The sequence below is a fragment of the Schistocerca piceifrons genome, chromosome 3, assembly GCF_021461385.2.
Source record: "Schistocerca piceifrons isolate TAMUIC-IGC-003096 chromosome 3, iqSchPice1.1, whole genome shotgun sequence".
Taxonomy (NCBI): Eukaryota; Metazoa; Arthropoda; class Insecta; order Orthoptera; family Acrididae; genus Schistocerca; species Schistocerca piceifrons.
Genome location: NC_060140.1, coordinates 135,928,969 through 135,953,148, shown reverse-complemented (window position 1 = coordinate 135,953,148; position 24,180 = coordinate 135,928,969). Strand labels below are relative to the sequence as shown.

Genomic DNA, 24,180 nt, shown 5'->3' with positions numbered 1-24,180 from the left:
CTGAATGTTGCAAGTTGTGTTGGCAACACCAATCGTGGATTACATCAGCATTTCCTCTCTCATGTCTCCCGTCTCCACAAAAGGCTGAAATATTCCCTAAACTCTACTGCCAACTGTGGTATGAACCATCTGCCTTTTGTGCCACTTATAACTCGTTCAGTCACATCAAATGTCAATAGCTGGAAACCAGGACAAAGTAAAGGAAGACTTCAAGTAAGAACTTGGAATCAAGGGAAACCTGACTAGGAAGAAATGTAAAATCGGGGAAATTTTAGCATTGATCTTATGAGTTTTTCACAGGAACTACAAATTTATGGTGCAGAATCGCAAAAAACATAAAATTGTAGAACTTTAAAAATCGAAGTTCCACTGTAGTTCTGATGTTGCCGTTCGTAATGGCGGCAAGGCTCAAGAAAAATCTAGAGATATTCACTGGATATTTCAACCTAGAAAAAGCATTAACAATGTAAAATGGTGTAAGATGTTCAAAATTTTGGGAAAAATTGGAGTAAGCTCTAAGGAAAGATGGGCAATATACAATTTGTACAAAAACCCAGGGGGAAAATAAAAATGGAAGACCAAGAACCAAGTGCTCAAATGAAATAGTGTGCAAGAGAGCGAAGCAGTCTTTTGTCCCTACTGTTCAGTCTATACATTGAAGAAGCCATGATAAAAACCAAAAGAAAAGTTCAAGAGCGGGATTAAAATTTATTGTGAAAGTATATCAAGAATAAGATTCACTGATGATACTGGTGCCTTCACTGAAAGTGAGGAAGAATTGCAGGACTTGTTCATAGACTGAACAGTCTAATGAACAGACACTATGGACTGAGAGTAAAATGAAGAAAGGCAAAAGTAATTAGGAGTAGTGGAAATGAGAGTAGCCATAAACATCAGGAGGAGATTAGTGTTTAACGTCCCGTCGACAACGAGGTCATTAGAGACTGAGCACAAGCTCAGATTAGGGAAGGACTGAGAAGGAAATCGGCTGTGCCCTTTCAAAGGAATCATCTCGGCATTTGCCTGAAATGATTTACGGATATCACAGAAAACCTAAATCAGAATGGCTGGAGATGGGTTTGAACCGTTATCCTCCCGAATTCGAGTACAAAACTTAACATCAAAATTGGTGACAATCAAATGGGTGAAGTTAAGAAATTCTGGTACCATGGAAGCAAAGTAACACAGTAGATGAAGCAAGGATGGAATAAAAAGTTGATAAGCACAAGCACTGAGGGAATCCCTGCCTAAAAGAAGTCTTTCAATTTGAAGAAGGAATTTCTGAGAATGTACATTTGGAGCACAGTACTGTGTAATAGTGAATCAGCCTACTGTGGGGAAACTGGAAAAGAAGAGAATCAAAGCATCTGAGATGAGGTGCTAGAGAAGGAAATTAGGTATGATGATAAGGAATGATGAGATTCTCTGCAGAATCAGTAAAGAAAGGAACATATGGAAAACACTGGCAAGAATTACAGAGCAATCTGCAATGTATGGTAGCTAAGGTGAACTCTACAAGCGAAGATCGCTAAAAAAGCATTTTATTGGCTGGCTGGTTTCAACACAGCAATGCTGTTATCATCAGATCCTATGACAACAACAAAGCTGTGTCGAAAACAGTAATTCAAAAAAATGCTATTTTAACAATCTTGGCTTGTGAAGTTTTCTTCAGTTACCAACTAACAAGTAGATGGGACAGGCTCATAGGATGTGTGGGAATACCTTCCATGGTACTAGAGGGAGCACTAGAGGGAAGACACTGCAGGGGATGATTAAGATTGGAACACATCCAACAAATAATTGAGACTACATCGAATATGCTGCAGGATCAGCCCCTTTACTAGTTTGCTGTTACCTAGACTCTCTCATGTAGTGAATAATCATACAAGAAGTGAAAAGAACAGATGTACAAAATTACAGACAAGTATTGCTGATTTTCACCTGTTGTCACATCCTACAGCTTGTTATGAACTCTTAACATTATGATTTTCCTGGAGGAAATGAAGACTTTTCAAAGAATCAGCAATGGATTAGAGAAAATCACTTGCTAGTTGTCGTAAATGCAGGTGAACAGGTAATTCATCTTTCTTGATTTCTAACACACATTTGAAACTACCACAACAAGGCAACTGAGTTTGATTAACCGAAGTATTTACAGAAATATGTGACTGGCTTGAAGAACCTGTTACGAATAGAAGCCTGTATATTATATTCAACTACAATTGTTCAACACAAATGAAAGCAACATCAGGTGAGACCATAGAATGCACTGCAAGACTATCAACATTCTCCACGTACATAAACAATTTATCAAATAGCAAGACTTTTGGATTATTTGCTAGTGATGCTATTGCCTGCATGAGGGTAATGTTTGTGAGGAAATGAAAATACACTTTAATAGCATTTACACTCAGGGCAATGAACGGCACAGTTCTTTAAATGTGGATAAATGCTACATAAAGCCCATTCTAAAAAGAAAGAACCTAATAACTCATGAGTACAAGTTCAGTAGTGGACTTGGGGTGTCTGTTACATTGTTTAAATATCTAGAAGTACTGCTACAAATTCATATGAATTAGGACATACATTTAAAATGAGCAATAAGGAAGGTAAATGCAGGATTCAGATTTGTCGGAAGGGTTCTGGGAAAGTGTAGTGCAATTGTACAGGAAACCACACACAAGACTAGTGCTCCCAATTTACTGCTTCCTTGGTTTAGGAGGGAATCTGTGTAATATAATGCTCATGGACTTTAATTACATTGTGTAAAGGTACACTGTTAAAAGTTATACACATGCATAACTCGATGGAAAGGAGGGGGAGGTGCTGGTATTGATGGAGTGCTGTTAATGGACACGATAAGTCCCCCTCAGCTGAACTGGTCATGAAGCTCATTCTCTGGTATGTACTCAGTGATCCATTTTCTCAGTGTGCTAAGAGTGCTGCTTCAGTATCAATATTAAGTGTTGTCATCCATTCCCATTATTATTGTTGTTCTCATTGTGGTGGTGGTTGTTTTCAGTCCAAAGACTGGTTTGGTGCAGCTCCCTATGCTAGGCTATTTTGTGAAAGCATCTTCATCTCTGCAAAACTACTGTATCTAAATCCATTTGAACCTGCTTACTGCATTTGAGTATTGGTCTCTATTTACAATTTTTACCCCTTCCACTTTCCAGCATTACCAAAAAGATGATTCCTGGACGTCTCAACCAATCCCTTCTTTTAGTCACACTATGCAATAACTTTCTTTTCTGCCCCTTACAATCCAGCGCCTTCTCATTAGTTATTTGATCTAACCACCAGATATTCAGCATTTTTTTGCAGAATGACATTTAAAAATTTATACTTATTCCTTCAATAATCTGTTTATCATCCACATTTCACTTTCATACAAAGCTACACTCCATACAAGTATCTCCAGAAAAGATTTTGTAACATTTTAATTTATATTTGATGTTAAAAAATTCCCCTTTTTCCGAAACACTTTTTTTAGTATTGACAGCCTGCATTTTGTATCCTCTGAACTTCAGTCACCATCAATTATTTTGCTCCACAAACAGCAAAACTCACGACTTATAGTGCCTCATTTCCGAATCTAAACCCATCAGCATTGTCTGTTTTTATTTAACTGCATTCCGTTAACTGTGTCTTACCTTTGTTGATGTTCATCTTATAACCTGTTTTCAATGCACTATCCATTCTGTTCAACAGCTCTTTTAAGTATTTTGCCATTTCTGACAATTACAATATCATCCACAAAACACAAAGTTACATCTCCCTGACCTCCTCCAATTTCCTTTCCGAACTATTTCTTGGTTTACTTGACTGCTTGCTCAATGTACCTACTGAATAGGCTACAACCCTGTTTCAATTACTGCTTCCTTTCAAGTCCTACAACCTTTATAACTTCAGTTTGGTTAGGCATGACCTTTTGCTTTCTGTATTTTATCCATGCCACCTTCAGAATTTTAAAGCTTCTTTCCTAGTAAACATGTCAAAAGCTTTCTCTAAATCTACAAATGCTGTCAATGAAGGTTTGTCTATCTTGTGACATAAGTCTTAGGGCCAATATTGCCTTGTGTGTTTCTAAATTGCACCAAAACATAGACTGGTTTCTTCTTTCTGTCAATCAAATTTTTCAGACATGTGTATTCCCTCTGCCTGTTTTATTTGCTGCATTTTCATATTTGCACATTACTGTCTGATATACAGGGTGATTATAATTAAAGTTAAACTTTCAAAACACTGCAGAAATAACACCACTGGTAAGAATGATGTCAAATTGCAACGGAATATTATTGGAGAAGGGAGAAAATGTATGGCAGAAGAAAAAAAAATAGGGTGAAAATTAATCAATAGATGGTGCTGTATGTGTCAGAATAGATAAATGAAAACCCCTGTCATGCACACTACCCATTGAAGTTAGTATAAACACAGCAGGTGCACGGCTTGTCCTCCTTCCGCGTCAGTGACGTTCACCATGCCTGTCTCAATGCAGTATCACCCTCTGCTTGTAAAGCTGTATTACAAGAATGATGACTGTGCACACTTTGTTCTGTAGAAGTTCTGAACAATGAAAGATTTGAAAAAAGGTGTTGGTCCGATGACTGTTGTGGGTCTGGAGAAAATGATTTGGAAATTGAAAAAGACGGGTTCTTTTGGTGTGCTACCTTATAGAGGGAGGAAACTAATTGATTCAACGTCAGTGAAAGCAGTGGCCACAGCAATGCAGGAGGAGATGAGTGGTGGTGTGCAAATGTGTAGTGCATAGAGAATTTCCCGAAAATTGGACATACCCACGAGCACGGTGCATAAAATCCTACAAAATATCCTTCTTTGCTATCCATTCAAAATTACCCATGTGCAAGAGCTGCTTCCTGTTGACCTGCCAGCAAGAGAGATCTTTGCTTTAGAATTTCTTGCTCACATTGAAGCATAATGATTGGCCGTGGAAGATTTTGTGGACAGACAAATTCCACTTCCATCTGACAGGATATGTCAATACACAGAATTGTCGAATATAGGTGACAGAAAATCCACACGGAAATCAACCAGTACCACTTCATCCTGAAAAGTTCACTGTGTGGTGCAGGTTTACAGTATCATTTATCATAGTCTTTTTCACAACCATGTCATTTCAGCTCTCCAACAGCATGGATGGGATCATTTTTATGAAAGATGGCACACCTCCACACATTGCAAATCCAGAAGCAGCTGCTGAAGCACCATTTCAGACATGCTAGAATTATCAGCCGCCATTTCCCTACAGCCTGGCCGCCCTAATCACCTGATCTTAATCCATGTGACTTCTGACTGTGGGGCTATCTGAAAGGTGTCATGTTCTGTGTTCCAATTGCAAACTTAGCTGCATTCAAGGCATGCACTGTGCAACACATTCTGAACGTGACCCTGGAAACACTTCGATTAGTTGTGAATCTTGCTGTTTCTCGATTTCAACTTGTCACAGAAAACTGTGGACAGCACACTGAACATGTTTTGTGCCAGCCACACAGAAATTAATAATATGATTTGATTTTGATTGATGCTTTTTACGCGGTTTTTGGCCTCAGGACAATTAAAAACTGATTTTTCCCATATGATGTGATATGACCTTGTTGTAGCGGATGGGCTTACATAACTAACAGTATCACACCTGTACACCCATGCAAATTGAGTAGTACAGTTTGTTTAATGTCAAACATATACCTTAGGCATTGTTGTATGATTTGTCATTTGAAGTTGACCAGTAGTATGATGCTTACAGCACCATCTATTGCTACATTTTGTAACTATTTATTTTTCTTCAGCCATACATTTTCCCCCTTCTCCGATAATATTCCGTTGCAATTTGACGTCATTATGACCAGTGGTGTTATTTCTATGGTCTGAAAGTTTAACTTTTTAATTAAAATCATCCTGTATATTAAAGTAAGAGACAAGGGATGACACATTTGAAATTGTACCATGTTATGAAAGAGCTAGAAATATGGTTGTAAGGTTTGAGGGTCCCTAAGTCTTGCCTCTGGCAAGAGACACCACAACCCCAAACCTACCTCAAGAGCAATTTAAAATGGTAGTTATGGGAATAAAAACCCCCGTGACATTTCTTTTACAGTTTACTGAAATTCTGCTATTACTCTTAATAATTGTTTGGTGTCATAACAGTACTCTCCATTTCGGCGTTTTACAATGGATTCTTGACCTTCATTTTTGTCCCTTCACAGTTTGCCAATCACACTCAAATTATTACACTTTCATTTCTGTATTGGCAACTTAAATGGCAAATTATTTCTTATTATTGAACAATCTATTGTTTCACCAATTTTGCACTGAAGAGTGTTTTCTTTCTCTGCAAATTTAAATGTAATACTACTTCTTGTTTCTTCACCACAACATTACTCTCAATAATCAACAGTAGTATGATAAATATAACTTCATGCCCCTTTCTCAATTTTTTAACAGGCTTTTAATATTTGTAGTTTCAGCTTTCCTAATGACTTCCTTTTTGTTATTTTGATAATTACTGAACTTTTATGATTGTTTCCTGTGCAGTGGTTATTATAAATTAAGAAACCAAATGAATGGGGTAGTTAAACATATAGCAAAGTTGGCTACTGTCAGCATAAGCTCACTTATATATTTTTGTCTTTCTTCATATAGGTCTGATGACTTCAAAATGCCAAACCCAGTAATCATTCAAATTTACTAATTGTGATCAAGGTTGTAAAAAAAAAAAAAATCCAAATGCATACAATACATGCTAATAATTACTGACAAATATTAAATGCATTCCAACAGCCCTTGCTGTAACAGTTAACCATATATGCACGATTATTGAAACCTGCTTGCTCTGCACTCGGAGTTACTGAGCAGTTGCGTTGCAATACACGTATAACAGGCGATTAAAAAGTTTCTGTTCACAGATCTTACAGTCCAGAACTGGTATGCAATCAGGCAAAACTTCTATGAGCTATGAAGCAATCATGTCCTGCTGCATAAGGACATCAGTAACTGCCTCCTTCACTTCCTCACCTGACAGGAATTGTCGACCCTCCAAGGCCTTTTTTAAAGGACTGGAGGTGTGATAATTGCATGCAGAGAGATCAGGACTATAGGGCATGTTCTCAAGTGTCTCCTACTTTTAGTTAGCAAATATTAGTTCAACTGAATAATTTCATTAATACTTTGAGTATCTATAAGTAAACTCCAATGCTCAGATTCTGAGTATCAAGATTAGTTTCTATCCCATGGTTAACAAATTTCATTTCTTTGTTAAATTTCTATGCAAGGTAACAACAAAACATCAGAATACACAACAAACTTTATTTAACAGTCTCAAAATGCCACATTGACGAAAAGACATGGATCATACCTCATCAAAATTGTCAACCATGAAACAAATATGAGGATACGTCATTTCTTCCACCTCTCCCTTCATATCCATTCGTCTGCGGCTTGGAGAAGCATAAACTTTCTGAAAGGCAAATGTACATATTAAACAACATTATCACAAAGTTTAAGCCGAGAACAAATTTAAAACTGCTGATGGAAACTAACCTGTGAATGTCTTTTCAGGACCTGTAGTTCATTAGGACTTGTTCTTGTGCATATAGCAAGTGTGAGAGTGTAGTCAAACTGATGTATAATGAGATTTAAATAAACTGTTTCTTCCCAGTCAATGTCAGGATCACCGATAGGTAGTTTCCGACTGTCTTTGCGGAACACGTCTACTTCTGTCTGAAAGTGAATTGCAAATTTCAAGCAATTGCTACATCATAACAACCACAGTATGAGGATGAACTTCAAAGTATATTTCTCTGGAATTTAATGCGAAAGTCAAATAGGAAAAGTTTAATATTAAAGCAATATGAAAACAACTTTAAACTATTTGTTGGTAAGTAGAGATGCTGATTAACAGATAGGCACAACAAACAGATTGTTAAAGAAAGCTTTTGGCCAAAGAGGCCTTCACCAGAATATAACACACACACACACACACACACACACACACACACACACACACACACACACACACACACCTATTTAAAAGGTTTGTTATTTTCATAATAATATTTGAATAATGCTCATGAGTGCATTCACTAGCTACTCTTCATTTAATTTGATCAAGAACACGATCTTTCCAGAAGCTTTCTTCCTTTGACACAAGTTATTTAGCCAGATCTTTTATTAATTGCAAGGCATTATGGTTTGTACACAGCTTGCTCATGAAGAACTGACTGAACGTGGGATTGATAGATGCTAATTGTTTGTTACGAACATGTTTGGTAAGGCAGTATGTCAGTTCCATCCAGTTGATCCTCTTTCCTAGAGATGTCAGACTTTATACACAAGGCTAGATATTTAAATTTCTCTGTTTTATTCTCTCACGGTTTAGCACAAGTTATGTGGGCACTAATGTGATGTCTGATATGAACTATACCTTCTTAAACTTCATATTTTTGAGTCGTCTGAAGTTGGTTGATCTATTTATCACTGATGTCAGAACAATAAAATGATTGGTAGAGTGTCTGGGAAATCAAAGTAGTCAAATGTCAACATATGCTCCCTAAGTTAAACTGACAACTTGCTCAACAAGGGTATTCTTTCCTATATCCACCCAAGTATTTTAACTATTTTAGACCCAGTTACATATCTCCAGTTGTGTAAAGTGCTTATCAAAGAATTTTTAATGTCACTGAGAGGAGTTAAATGACAATGTAACTGATCTTATTTGTGGTGTTACCTCTTGATGAGGAAGTGAATCATCATCATCATCATCATCATCATCATCATCATCATCAACAACAACAACCACAACAACAACAACACTACTAGTACTACCACTATTACTACAACCACACCACCACCACTAGAGGAAGTGAATCATCATCATCATCATCATCATCATCAACAACAACACTACTAGTACTTCCACTATTACTACAACCACACCACCACCACAACTACAACTACCACCACCATTTCACTAAATGGGCAACTAACGATCAAAATAAGCTTCATTTAGCATCTTGACCTTTTTTGCCCCCAACTATTTTCTTACCACTAAGTCACTGTCTCTAGATGGCAACCATCTGTTCATATTGCACCAAATAACTGTTTCTCATCTCTGAACTCCCAAAAGTGAAGACACCTATTCTGAATCAATTTGCACACAGTATCTATGATTCTCTCTGTCTTGGAAAAGAAAATTTATGATGCAACATTCAATTAAATGATGATGGCATCTGAAAGAGTATAATAAGGCTGAAGGAGGAAATTGGTCACATCCTTTTGGAAAAGCCATCACAACAGTTACCTTCAGCGATTTAGGGACATGACATAAAACTATTTTATGACCAGATGAGGATTTGAACTACCATCTGCCCAAATGCCTAAATGTCAGTCCCACGTGTTAACCACTGCACCACGTCACTCAGTTTTTCTTTATCTTTTTGTTGGTATATTTTTGTATAGATCCAGTTTTTGTTATTTGACCTATGCATCTTTCAAATCTAGTACATCAGGTTAGCAGTCATCAGATAAGGCCTGGCTTTCAATGTATATAATTGGTGGAATTGTTTGGGGGGGGGGGGGGTGATTGGGGGAGGGGGGGGGGGGGTTTAAAGTACTAAACAGTGAGGTCATCAGTCCCTTGTCCAAGGGGGTAGGATATCTGGAGTTGGTGATGATAGCCACAAGTTTGATCAAATCATAATAGTTCATAGGCATGGCAAAACTGAAGTACTGAAGGTAGGATTGATACCAAAGATGAAAAATAATTTAAAGAGAGGCAAAAGATTAGGTCCAACTGGTCTGCAGGTTAAAAAGCATACAACTGCAGGGCTCTTCTGCAGAGTGAGACACCACCCACACATCTGACCCTCCCTGCTAATCCAATGCAGCGGTAAGACAATAACGGAAAAAAATAATTCCTTCTAGCTAGAAGAGCAGTAATAGTGAAAGTGAAAAGGCTGAAAATGTAATGAACATCAGGAGGGTCTACAATAGTAAAATAAGACAAGAGTGGAAATCAGGTCAGTAGGTGGTAACTGCAGTGAAGAGTCTCCTGGGGCGCATCATACTGTTCATACTTCATCCCTCCCACAACCATCACACCCCAACCCAAAAACCATTCTATTCAAAGTCTTAAAGATGCAAATAGAGCCTAGTCTCTTGGAGGAAGCATAAAACGGTTGTTCTGTCATCAACTAGAATCAAGGATAAGGAATGGTTAAGGTTTTTCCCTTGTCAAAGTGCTACGTGAAGAGACACTCCTAAAAAAGTAAAACAAGATGTAGCAGGAAAAGGGATTAATTGTCTCTAAAAGTAATTAAAACAGATTAAAAGAGGAATTATCATGGCAGGTGGCAGAGGAGATAGACTCGAGAGGCTATCGGGTCCAGTATGCTATGACACACCACAAACCTAACCATCCTACCCCTATCCTAAAATCAGTTTAAAAATGTTGTACCTGTGTTTAAAAAACACTTTCTCAGAGAAAATTTGGAACCAGGCAACTGTGTGTATGTCGTTCCCCGGAATTAGAGGCAGAGAATTCAGAACACCATGCTTGGTATGGTTAGTTAGAAGGAAGCAGTCCACCGGGATGTAGGTTACTGTTTGTAAGGCTCCTACCCACAATGTGGGGGTGATTCATTAAATAAGATAAAACTAAGGGTAAATCTGAAATGAATGATGCAGAGGCAACATAGGATAGTGGGTTGTTTCTGGGAGGAGCATAAGGAGAAGCACTGTGCAGCCATAGTATCCTTGGCAGTGTAGAGTTTGCTCATATTACAATTGCACCACCACATATTGTTCCATCTCAAACTGAATGTTGGGTGAGTTGTTGCTCCTCTAGATAAAAAGTCAGTTAGTCCATTTCCCAAAACACCCACTTAATGTGGTAGCCAAAGACAACTGATCAAGTAGCACAACTAACTTCAGAGAAAATATGGTGCATACCAGATCTCACAGTGTGACAAGAGTAAAATTGATCAATAACATGGAAACTGACCATCGAGACACTGAATTAAAACATGGCCAAAGGAGGTCTGTGTAATAATATATGGAGCTTTCTTAATGCCTATCAGCTCTGCCAAAAAACATTTAAGATTCTGACAATGAATGTTGTTACTCACTAGTGGGAGATATAAAAGCATTTCTCATTCTATTCATGGTTTTCAGGCAGTGTAAATGATAGTATCACCTTAATACTCATAAAGAACTGAGAGGGACAGATCCCAAAAGGTCACGTGCTGATAAACTTTAAGTCCTTGAAACAGACTGGTCCTAATTCATGGTCTGGGTGCTAACGAAAGAGGAGTACATGGGGAGCACATTCTAAGGGGAATGTTTAGCAGAGGGTCTAGGTACAATCCAACTGGTAAACTCAACTGATGGCAAGTGTCAGAGGATCAATTTACCTTGGATGCAAAAAGAATCTGGTAATGTCCCCACTTCAATAAGGAGATTGTCTATGGGACTAGGCCAGAGGGCACCATGACCAAACTTACTTCGCAATAATGTACTGGGTCCAATAATTCACAGACAAATGTGCCACTGAGCTGTAAGTCTGGCACTATAATCAAGTTGGGATGAAACCATGGCCCAGTAAATATGGAATAGTATAGCATGATACACACGCCAAGAGATGTGAGTGAGGAACCAGGGAGCATTATGCTTTCGTTCACTTGTTGCATTTTATGGTGCCTTTGGGTAAGATTTCCTGTTGAAGTTGCATACAGAACACATGTTTCTATTTGTTCTTTTTTAAGATTATCTCACTGCCTGCTTTGAGAATAGTTTTATTATTGTTTCTTAACACTAGGCACATTTGTTGTGTATAAGCAAATTTTGTTTACAGTATTTTGTAATAATGCTTTATCATTCCGTAAAAATATTTGCATCCCCAACAATTCCCAGCAGCTTTTAATCCACAGTCAATACTACTGCAAAATTTACCTTTCCAATGGTAGGAGAAACTGGCTGTGTACATGAGAAGTGGTGTAGTCATAGATTAAGAATAAATGTTGTGAGAATTTTTATCTTTCCAATGCTGTACTGTTGCGGATATGCCTGTTAGCCATCCTCCCAGAATGAGGTTGCTTCAAAAGGGTGAACTGGCCTATGAATCCACCATCTGTGGACAGACTCCTGGAGGTCCCAAACCTGAGCTGATCCAACAGCTTTGCCTTGTATTGGGGGAACCTGTACAGTTAATTTCAAGGGGAGATGATGGAAATACTGCCAGTGCAGCACTTCAGTTAGCATTGGCCAAGATTGATATGTTTACTAAATTTTTGGAAGGGGAAGCGCATAGTGCATTATATGAATGTTTGCGTGATTTGAAGTTAATATGTACAGGAGGGGAACAGTGACATAGTGGTGTGCCTACAGGCAAAGGATTCACTAAACGATAAGTTGTCAGTAGCTTCAGTATAGTGGTACATGTCTATAGTAAACCTGAAACAAGTTGGTGAAGGCTGCTGGAATCTGGAATTAGTCAGTCTTCATGCACATGGTAGTTAATGGGATAAAAAGTTTTCAAAGTCAGTTCACACTTTTTTTGGAAATGATGGAACAAGGACAAGAGCTTTCTGTTGATACGGTTGTGCCTACTGTGTAATTTTTATGTTATTTGGTGTCACTGAGTAAATGAAAGTGTGTGGGCTCTGGGGCATTTAGATCGTGCAGATGTGTTTCCAGTGTGTGAAGAGAAGTCTGGTTCAGTGAGTGGCTTCCTTGGTAGTATCACAGGAAACAGATAAAAGTTTCCATAGACAGTCTGCCCTACAGGTAATCCTCACAGAGCAATGTGCCAACTGATTGATACTCATTATGGTCACCAACAAGGTAATTGGGAAATAATTGGCAAATATTTGAGTAGAGTGAAAACTGTAGCAAAAGCATTGTGGTTTTCAAATGTCGAACAAGAGACCGGTAAAACACTGTAGAGGGTGTTAATCCACTGGACAGGTCATGTATCATGTTTGCCCAACAACCCAAAAGCTTTGTGGACTTAAAAGTCTTGGTTCATAAGACTGGAGGGATTAGATACGTCAATCATTCTCAGGGGGCCAAGAGTGAAGCATCCACTGTGGATAGAGCACCCGAAAGGTATCACCTGCATGGCATGAAACTGGTCAGTTGTTTTGCTTGTGGAAGCCCGGACACTTTCAACATGATTGTCTGCAACAGTAACACAATAGGACCACTTGGATGAAGGGATCGATCACAGCAATATGTGGGGGTAAAGAAATGCAAGCTCAACTGTCGAATCAAATTAAGTTCACACCAAAATTATTGGACTTTCTGCCACAATATTGACTGGAGATCACATTCCAAAACGCAAATCTCCAGGGCCGGTTCACTGATAGCCTGTTTGGCCAGCCTGTCAACACGTTCATTACCCGGGATGCTGACATGACCCGGGGTCCACACAAAAACCACAGAGCAGCCACAACAGGCAAGAGTATGGATGTCTTCCTGGATAGCCATCACTCGATGAGAGCAAAGAAAACACCAATCGACAGCTCGTAAACCGCTCGGAGTCACTAAAGATGATGGAGGACTCACTTGACTGGGAGCGGATATGCTCTAAGACACGAGAGATGGCTACCAGCTCTGCAGTGAAAACACCGCAGCCATCCAGCAAGGAGCGTTGTTCAGATTGACCCCCAAGAGCAAAAGCATAACTAACTCGACCAGCAACCATCGAACTGTCAATATAAACTACGTCAGAGCCGTGAAACACGGCAAGGATGGAAAGCAAGCGTCAGCAGAGGGCCTCAGGAGGGACTGAGTCTTTTGGGCCTTGTGCCAAATCCAGCTGAAGGCATGGGCGGGGCACACACCATGGGGGTATACGTATATGGGCCTGGAAAGAGGTGGGAGAGGGAAAAACGCAAGCCCAGAGAGAAGAGACCGGACGCGAACCGCAATTGTACACCCTGACTGGGGCTGTCTTTCTGGAAGATGGACGACCGAGTTAGGGAACAGGAGATGGTAATTTGGATGCACGGGCAAGCTACAAACATGTGCAGCATAAGTGGCCCATAGTCATTGGCGCCGGATCCGCACAGGAGGGACACCAACCTCCACAAGTAGGCTGCTTACACGGCTTGTGCGGAAAGCTCCAGTTGCAAGTCAGATCCCGCAGTGAAGTATGGGGTCAAGCAACCACAACACGGAAGGCGATGCCGAACCATAAGCCAGGCTCCCATAATCGAGACGGGACTGAATCAATGCCTGATGCAGTTGTAGAAGGGTAGACTGATTGGCACCCCAGCTGGTGTGACTCAAGCAACGAAGAGCGTTAAGATGTCGCCAGCATGTTTGTTTAAGCTGCTGAATATAAGGGAGCCACGTCAACCGGGTATCAAACAGCAATCTCAAAAACCGATGCATCTCCACCACAGCAAGAGGTTCGCCATCAAGATAAAGCAGTGGCTCAGGGTGAACAGTGCGATGCCAGCAGAAATGCACAAAACAAGTCTTGGGTGCCGAAAACTGGAAGCCGCGCGTTACGGCCCAAGACTGCGCCTTGCAGATAGTGCCCTGCAGCTGCTGCTCAGCAACTGCAATTCCAGTGGAGCTGTAGTACAGGCATACAAAGAAGCTGATACAGACTTCTCCAAAGCTGTAGCTAGTCCATTGATAGAAACTAAAAATAGGCAGACACTCAAAACAGAGCTTTGCAAGACCCCGATCTCCTGGACTCGGGAGGAACCAACTTGCACGCGGAAGGAACGAAGCGACAAAAATTTTGAATAAAAATTGGGAGCAGGCCCCTAAGACACCACCCATGAAGCATGGTGAAGATGTGATGTCGCCATGTTGTATCGTACACCTTCTGCATGCCAAAAAAAGACTGCAACCAGATGCTGATGGTGGGCAAATGCTGTATGGATGGCAGACTCCAGGCAGTCCCGATTATCGGTGGCAGAGCGGCCCTTACAGAATCCACCCTTGGCAGAGCGGCCCTTACAGAATCCACCCTGAGACAGAGTCAGAAGACCCCAAGACTCAAGTAGCCAGATTTCAACACCGGTATAATGATGCTTTCCCACCTTTGTGAAGGGGACTCACCCTCAAACCAGATACAGTTGAAAAGGTCTAGGAGGTGGTCTAGGAGGTGTCACTGGCAGTCCAATGAGAGGTGTTTGAGCATCTGATAGTGGTTGGTTGGTTGGTTGGTTGTCTGGGGAAGGAGACCAGACAGCGTGGTCATCGGTCTCATCGGATTAGGGAAGGAAGTCGGCCGTGCCCTTTCAGAGGAACCATCCCGGCATTTGCCTGGAGTGATTTAGGGAAATCACGGAAAACCTAAATCAGGATGGCCGGACGAGGGATTGAATCGTCGTCCTCCCGAATGCGAGTCCAGTGTCTAACCACTGCGAATCTGATAGTGGATATGATCCAGTCCGAGAGCTGTATCAGATCAAGCGGCTAGGGCACTTTGGAATTCCCACTCACTGAATGGAACATTGTATGATTCAGGGTGGTGCATATGGAATGAAAGGCTCCGATGTTCCAACCACTCTTTCAGGAAGTGGAAGGCCACTGGGTAATTTGTAGAAGCAGGACTCTGAGCATAATGCTCTGCTAAGAGTTCTGCAATCGTGTCTGATTCAGTACAGATTGCTCCATTCAGGGCAATCCCAGGTACGCTGACGGGAGTCTGACATCCACAGAGTCACCTAATCTTGGTCCAAACCTGCGATGGATAGGTACGGATGCCAATGGCGGAGACATACCTTTCCCTGCGCTCCAGCTTCCATCGCGAATAAGGCGTCGGGTTCAGGCATGGAGCCGCTTAAAGGCAATGAGGTGTTCCAGTGATGGGTGCCACTTATGATGTTGAAGGGCCTGCTTGTGATCTCTAATCGCCTCAGCGATCTCTGGTGACCACCAAGGCACAGTCCTTTGCCGAGGGGACCCAGAAGAACAGAGAATTGCAGATACCGCTGCAGAAATGATGCCAGTGGTTATCGTGTGAACCACCACATCAATGGCATAATGAGAAAGAGGCTCAGTAGTGGCAATGGAGGCGAACGAGTCCCAGTCAGCCTTATTCAAGGTCCATCTGGGGAGGTGCCCAAAAGAATGACGCTGTGGCAGTGTCGGAAAGATCAGAAAGTGGCCGTTACCGCACAAGTCATCATGCACACTCCATTGGACAGATGGAAGAAGCCCAGGGCTGCAGACCAAAAGGTCAATGGCTGAGCACATGCCATACGCCACACTGAAATGTATGGAGGCACCATTATTTAAGAGAGAAAGGTGACCTGTGCCAACACTTGCTCAATGACAGTGCCTCAGCCTGTTGTCACCAATCCACCCCACAAAGGGTTATGGGCGTTAAAGTGGCCCAGTAACAGAAAAGGTGGTGGCAGCTGGGCTATCAGTGCAGCCAATACATGCTGTGAGACATCACCATCCGGTGGAAGATAGACACTGCAGACAGTAACAGCCTGTGACGACCTCACCCTAACAGTGACAGCCTCTAAAGGTGTTTGAAGAGGTACATACTTGCTGTAAAGAGAGTTAAGGGCATAGACGCAGACTCCACCAGATATCCTTGCATAAGCTGCCTCATTCTTATAATAAACCCAATAGCCATGGAGGGCGGGGATTCGCATTGCTGGAAACCAAGTTGCGTGGAGAGCAATGCAGAAGAAAGGGTGAAGGCTGGTAAGTTGTCAGAGCTCAGCAAGGTGGTGGAAAAGACTGCTGCAGTTCCATTGGAGAACGACATTGTCCACAGCCGAAAAAGGTGTGAAGGGACTGAGGAGGCAGATTACACTGCTGAGCCATCTATCACCACTGAAGGGGAGCCTGAATTGAGAACCATTGTGTCCAAGGCAGAGGCGAGATAGAGATCGTCGGGAACGCCAAAATCTGCAAATCGTTCTCAGATGCAGAGCTGGTAGTAACAGGTGGCACAGAGTCAACCTGAACCTCTCCCTTCTTACCCAGCCTTTTCTCCTCCTCCTCCTCCTCCTCCTGGTGCTCCTTAGGAGCAACCTGGGAGGGAGTCTCAGAAGGAGGGCCAGGGACAGGCGAAGAGCAGGAAGCTCTTCCATCTGCCACTCGCGGCTCCTTGAGCCACTGACTGATGGTAGCTGTCGCAGTGGAGGATGCCTTAGTAGGTAGGCTTCCAAAGGACCCTTTCCGCGTGAGAGAAAGCGCAGGAGGCTGTAGGACCTCTGGCGAGGAGGGGGGGGGGGGGGGTGTCTGATATCCCCGTCATTTAGGGGGGGTTGGTCTCCCGAAGGAGGTACCTTGAGAGGGCAACGAAGTCGCAGTCGCAGCATATGATGTCGTCATTTGAATAGGATGAAGTCGCTCATACTTCCTCTTTGCACCTTGATAGGTGAGCCTGTCCAGGGTTTTTATCTCCAAAATTCGTCACTCCTTATGGAGAACAGGGAAGTCAGGCGAGCAGGAGGAATGGTGCTTCCCACAGTTGACACAAATGGGAGGAGGCACATGGAGCACCCTGCATGTAGCACTGGAGGCTCGGCGAGATGACAAGTGGCCAAACTACCAACACTTGTAGCACCGCATAGAAGGAGCAACGTATGGTTTCATGTCACAATGGCAAACCATCACCCTGACTTTTTCAGGTAACGTGTCACCCTCAAAAGCCAAGATGAAGGCACTGGTAGCAACCCGTTGTCTTTGGGTCTCCTATGCACGTGACAGATGAAGTGGACACCACGTCGCTCTAAGTTGGTGTGTAGCTCCTCATCCAGCTGCAAAAGGGGATCTCGATGGAAAATAATACCCTGGACCATGTTAAGGCTTTTATGGGGTGTAATCAAGACAGGGATGTCACACAGCTTGTCACAAGCGAGCAACAACTGCGACTGGGCTGGGGAGGCCGTTTGGATCAAAATCAACCCACTGTGCACTTTGGACAATGCTGCCACTTCCCCAAACCTATCTTCAAGACGTCTGACAAAAAACTGGGGCTTCGTTGCCTGAAAGGTTGCTTCATCAGTACTGCTGCAAAATAGGTACTGAGGCGAATACGGCTAGCGAGACCCGGTCACCCTATGGTCCTGCCAAGCTGTGGCCAAGGAGGGGAACGATTGGGAATCATAGGTTGCAGCATCAAAATCCTTCTGTACTCACTTTGAGACTGCTGGGGCTGAGTGACCACCAGCGTGATTCAGTTTAGGCTGTTTCACTGCAGGTCATCTGCCCTGATGCCACCCACTCCGACCATGGGCTCTCCCCACAGGTGCCACCCAGCCTCAGCAAGGGCCACCTGGCGGGAGTCCTGGTGCCCCAGAAAGGATGGGCAGCTACTCCTTGACATACATGGCGAGGTCTCAGTTCTGGCATCAGCATTGTGATCCCTGTGTTGTCAGGGGGTTGCCTCCAAGAGGGTTTATGACAACCCCACCACGATGGACTGGCTACCGCGCTCGATTTTGGGTGCCAAAATGGTCCAGAACTGTCATGGGCACGAAGGATGGGATGGCGCAGGAGACGAGAAGTAGGCAACTCATAAGACATTGGATGCAAAGCCCGCTACACGACAATAAGTAGCATGCAAGATCGTGGTGCATGATTTACAAACCAAAAACACCACATAAGGCATCCTCCCCAAATTAGTACGCAATATCAACAAATTTTGGAAAAGGTGGAGGTCAAACCCGAGAGGGGACCACCATAGAAAAGCTGAAACGTTGGAGACTACTTTTAGTTGCCTCTTATGACAGGCAGGAATACCGCGGGTCTATTCTAACCCCCGGACCCGCAGGGGGAGAGTTCCAGGGTACAAAGAAACTCAGCAGAGGAAAGGAAATATAGTACTAATCCAACTATAGCAGATGTTGAAAGTGACCACCATTCATCTCTTTGGACTTTTGTGTGCTGATCAGCAAGCTGCTGAAGGCAGGTCAAAGCTGGACTGTTGGTCTCATTCAAAATGTTCTGCTGCAGTTCTTGGAGATCATGAGGGTGGTTGTGCTACAACTTAGACTTGAGACCTCCCCACACAAATAAGCATGCACTGACAGATCAGGTGACCTGAGTGGCTAGCTAGGGCTGTGACCAGACTGACCTCTGCTAATAACTTTGTTAGGCATGAAGATTGTGTAAATGTGCTCCAAGGTTCGGCTGGCTGTATGGTCAGTTGCTTCACCTTGTTGGAAGTGTTAGAAGTGGGTTTTTCCTCCTCCGTTAATACTGCCATGAAGGTATACATTCACATCCAATCACATCCACTCATCTGATCTGGGCCACTTTTATTTGCCCCACCCTGTGTAAGATTGAGCTTTTGGGTACCATTTCAGCAAGAAAACCACCTTACCCTTTATCCCCTCCATACATAAAAGAATTGAAGAGTCTGATAGGAGAAGTGTTGGAACAGGATGTGATTCACCCCTCCAAATTACCCTATTCCGTTTCCATTTTCTCAGTGCCAAACACTTCTGAAAATCAAGGCTGGTGGTGGGGATTATCAGGACTAAGTACAAAGGTGGTCATTAGGCTGATTCCATTGCCTTATATGCACACCTGTTTTGTATAGTTTGTAGGTGTGCAGGTTATTACTGCCTTGCATCTCAACCAAGCTTACTGTCAGATTCCACTCTACGAGGGTTCTAACAAACCACTGCATTTACTACTGACTGGAATTTTTTTTTAGTTTAATTAATACCTTTGTAAATGTCAAGCTGTCAATCCAACAAGGCAGCATTTGTAAACCAAAATGAATAGGCAACACAAATTTAAAGACACTGACATTTCAAAACGTAAAGCATAGTTTTCCACTGCAGCGCCACAAAATCTCTTGAGAATGGCCTAGAAGGTTGAAACTAGTTGTGCACAAATACAAGTCATACAGTAAAAGTACTCTTCGGCCTCATGACTTGAGCTGCCATTTTATCCCAAATGTGTGACTCTATTTTTGGATATCAAATTAAAGTATGTGTACCACTACCTAGATGGTTCAGTTATTTTAGGCCTCAATTGGGAGCAGCATTTACATCATCTGAGGGAATTGTTTACTTAATTAAGGGGAGGAGGTTTAATAGTTAAACATGACATGGTTAATTAAGCTTGAATTTCTGGAGAAGGCATTGTTGGAGCATGTAGCATTGCCACGTGAATTGGGGTTGACCACAAGTGGAACTCAGGCAATAATGAAATTTCTACTGCCAAGAAATCCTAAGTGGAAAGTTTCATTGACGTGGTTAAATTTTTTAGAAAATTTAGTCTCAATTTTGCTCAGCAAGCCAGGCATCTGAACAAACTGGGAAAAAAGGGGTCCAAGTTTTAGTGGGGAACAGGAGTCTCAGTGACCTACTTTCGAAGGGCTTGAGCAAACTTTGGCATTTGCCCTAGGGCTGGTGATCCCAGATTTTAAGCAATTAACTGTCCAGACAATGTCTTCTTGACTGGCACTGCAGTTGTCCTACTGCAAAAAGCCAAGATGGTACATGACCTATATCCTACGTGTCCTGTGTGTTGTCACAACCTGAAAGAAAGTTGGAAGTACCAGCCATGTTATTTGGTTTTGGTATGTTCCATTTTTACCAAGAGCACAGGCCATTCCAGCTTGAAATCGATAATCAGATGTTGAGTTGGGTTTTGGTCTGTCCTAGATGTACTAGCAATATGGGCTACTTGGATTTCTGCACTCCAATCTCAAGTCAAGCTTGCAAGGGGCACAGACAATGTCACAGCAGATGGCCCAAGTAGAATTTTTCACAATGATGCTGCAAGAGACGGAACTGAGACAATGACAGACCTGCCCCTGAATTCTTATATAATTAAACCTGATTTCAAGGGAGCGTCAAGCTCTGCTTAAGGCTGTCAATAGATATTGGACGCATGTTGATATGCAGACAAATAAGAGAGAATTTGGCCAGAGGTGAAAAAGTTAAGCTGTATTTGTTGAAGGATGGGGTTTTGTATTGTAAGGCCTGGAATGATCACCACCCTATGATTGTAGTTTCCGCCAAGATTATTCCAACGCTTTCTGCCTAATTTCATCATTTCATCACTCTTTTATGCGCAAATACTTGGGGATTTGGGGAGGGGGGGGGGGGGGCAGTACATAAAATCCATGCTAATATTCATGAGGAGTTTAGCTGGAAATGTCTGGGTTCTGACATAAGAATGATGACATAGAATTGTAGATCTTTTACTGCCAGCAAACACCAGCAGAGCAACAATTGAAAAAGATATACCAGGTGATCAAAAAGTCTGTATAAATTTGAAAACTTAATAAATCACGGAATAATGTAGATAGAGAGGTACAAATTGACATACATGCTTGGAATGACATGGGGTTTTATTAGAACCAAAAAAAAAAAAACACACAAAGTTCAAAAAATTTCCAACAGATGGCGCTTCATCTGATCAGAATAGCAATATTTAGCATAACAAAGTAAGACAAAGCAAAGATGATGTTCTTTACAGGAAATGCTCAATATGTCCACCATCATTCCTCAACAATAGCTGTAGTCGAGGAATAATGTTGTGAACAGCACTGTAAAGCACGTCCGGAGTTATGGTGAGGCATTGGCGTTGGATGTTGTCTTTCAGCATTCCTAGAGGTGTCAGTAGATCATGATACACTTGCGACTTCAGGTAACCCCAAAGCCAATAATCACTCGGACTAAGGTCTGGGGACATGAGAGGCCATGCATGACGAAAGTGGCGGCTGAGCACATGATCACCAAGTGACGTGGGCAAGAGATCTTTCAAGTGTCTAGCAATATGGGGTGGTTCTAATAAAACCTCATGTCATTCCAAGCATGTGTGTCAATTTTTACCTCTCTATCTACATTATTCTGTGGTTTATTAAATTTTCAAATTTATACTGACATTTGGATCACCCGGTATGTTGATTTTGTGGGTCTGTTTCCTCACTCATGTTTTGGAAATAATTATATATTTGTTTGCTTGGATGCCTTTTAAAGGTTTTCTTGGCTGTTTCCCATCCATGCAGCTATAGTGCTGGCAGCCATTTGTTGTTTAGTACATTTGGTCCATGCCAGATTTTGATATTTGACTTCACTAGCATGTTCACTTCTAGACTGTGTTGGGTCAGGAGTGAGGCACTTTAACACAATCCTGTATTATCCGAATCACTCCTTCATAGAGAGGTCAATCAAAACCTACATACTGCGATAATTGTGTTCCTCTGCCAAGAATATACTTGTAGGGATTGGACAATGTAGTGGTCGATGCGTACCTTCAACACAGTGAAACATGAGGCACATCAGGTCACTGCAGCAGTGCTTATGTCTGATTTTCAGTCAAATTCAGTCCTATCTAATTTATGGTCTATCGCTGATATGCTACTCAATTATGTATCTTCTGGAAAGATTAGGGAAAGTCGCATCAGGCCAGGGAAAACATTCAAGCAGACTGTGGGCAGGAATCTAAGCACATAATAAGAGAAGACAACTTGATAGATATTCAGGTTAGGAGATCGAGTCTCTCTGAGAAATTTTATCAGGTTGAGTACAGTTGGGATGAAGTTGTTGGTGAAGCTCTTACCACAGTTTCACAAGCCTTATCGAATTCTTAGGTTTATAAAGCCACTGATAGTTGGTTTGAAGGAAACTGCAACAGCAAGGGAATGTTGAGCTCATATTTCCTAGTTCAAACCTGCCTATAGTTTGGATGATGTAGAAAATGGTCTAAGGTTCCACACATAATCCAAACTGCAATGCACGTGCTGGGGCGTGCACGTGGGTGGGGGTGGGGTGGGATGGGAGGGTTGCAATTAGTTTCAGCAAGTGAGATTGTGTTGTGATAATTGTAGCACAGCATAAGTCCCATCCCATTCAGCAGTTGGTGCCCAACCAATAGGGAGTCTTCTCACTACAGATGGGAGAGTGCTGGAAATATCAAAGGAGGCCACAGTTAGTGCCACCAGTGTACAGGAGAAAGCGACCAGAGTTATATGGTGAAGTCTTACTGGAGGCAGTGGAAGGAGTGAGATAGACACCCAGCTAGTGGCACGAGGAAGACACTTGGTAACCAACAACTTGGTGGGAGGACAAATGTGCAACAAGACAGAGATACTAATGCCAACTGCAAAGAGGAGTTCCAAGGGGAGTATTCTGGTTAGTTTCGTTCCTGGTGCCAGCAAAATTCTTGTGGTTGATGTGCACGGGCAGTGTCTGTGCCTTGTGCTGCATGCCCTCTGCTTAAAATTTCCCAAGTGGAACACTCTTACTTAGTTGACAGTCCTCTCCTCTATCAAAGTTTACACTGCACTGGCTGAATTTGCAACCCAGCAGTGCTGAATGTGTAATGATTATGTACTTTGGTTCACTTACTGCATTTAGTAGTGCCTTTGGGTCATATTTCCTGTTGCAGTTAGTTACAGGATACATAACTTTTGTTTGTTTTCTTGCCTGAATTTTACCCTTTGAGCAGAGTTTTATTTTTTTTATTATTATTGTTGTTGTTTTGTGCGTAACTAAACTCCAGTTATAGTTCAATTTTTTTTTGTAGTAAAGTTGTATTACCTAGAAAAATATTTGCTTCCCCCTCATAACTCTCACCCACTTCCACTTCACAGCTTCTGTAAAATTCATTTCATCAGACTTGCAGTGTTTTTATATGTTAAATTAATGTGATTGCATTTTTATGTGTTTCTGCTTCTTGATTTTGTGCTTTGTTTTTTTGTATCTAGCAAGGCAATTTTGAGCCCACAACATTAAATGGTGCACGAGGTTACATAAATGCATGTGTTGCATAAGTCGCTACTGAGAATATATGTAGTATATTTTTATTTTTTGACAATAGCTAGAACGATCACCAAATAAATGAAGTGATTCCAAGTAAGAATTGCAATTATACCAATGATGAGGAGCAGGAAAAAAAAATTGCTGTTTTACCGTTCTGTGGTTCAGTGTTGGGCGAGATATCTTTCTGCTTAAATCACTCTTCAGGCCTCTGTTACAAATCTGGCAATACTGAGACAAGTTAAGGATGCAGCAAGTGTCAGAACAACTGATGCCCGCAAAATATCTTGTGAGCGCAACCAGTTTTACCTCTAACAAACAACGTGCACTGTAGAACAATGCAGAAAAGAAGAGATGTGGGTTTTATCCCCCCCCCTTTCACTGGGCATGCACTAGAAAATGATCATTAGGACAAATCTGACAAAACCTCTCTGATTGTTTTGTTTTATTTTGT

The 24,180-nt window shown here is 41.9% G+C and overlaps 1 protein-coding gene across 4 annotated transcripts in view; it reads right to left on the bottom strand.

Annotated features, from left to right (window-relative positions):
- Positions 1–24,180, bottom strand: part of LOC124789829 (uncharacterized protein KIAA0930 homolog) — a 102,736-nt gene that overhangs the window by 50,915 nt on the left and 27,641 nt on the right. For all 4 annotated transcript variants that reach the window (XM_047257323.1, XM_047257320.1, XM_047257322.1 and 1 more), the window contains exons 3-4: positions 7,558–7,737; positions 7,373–7,474 (exon numbers count right to left, since the gene is read on the bottom strand). In XM_047257323.1, coding sequence (XP_047113279.1) covers positions 7,373–7,474; positions 7,558–7,737 — 282 coding nt within the window. The remainder of the gene's footprint in view (positions 1–7,372; positions 7,475–7,557; positions 7,738–24,180) is intronic.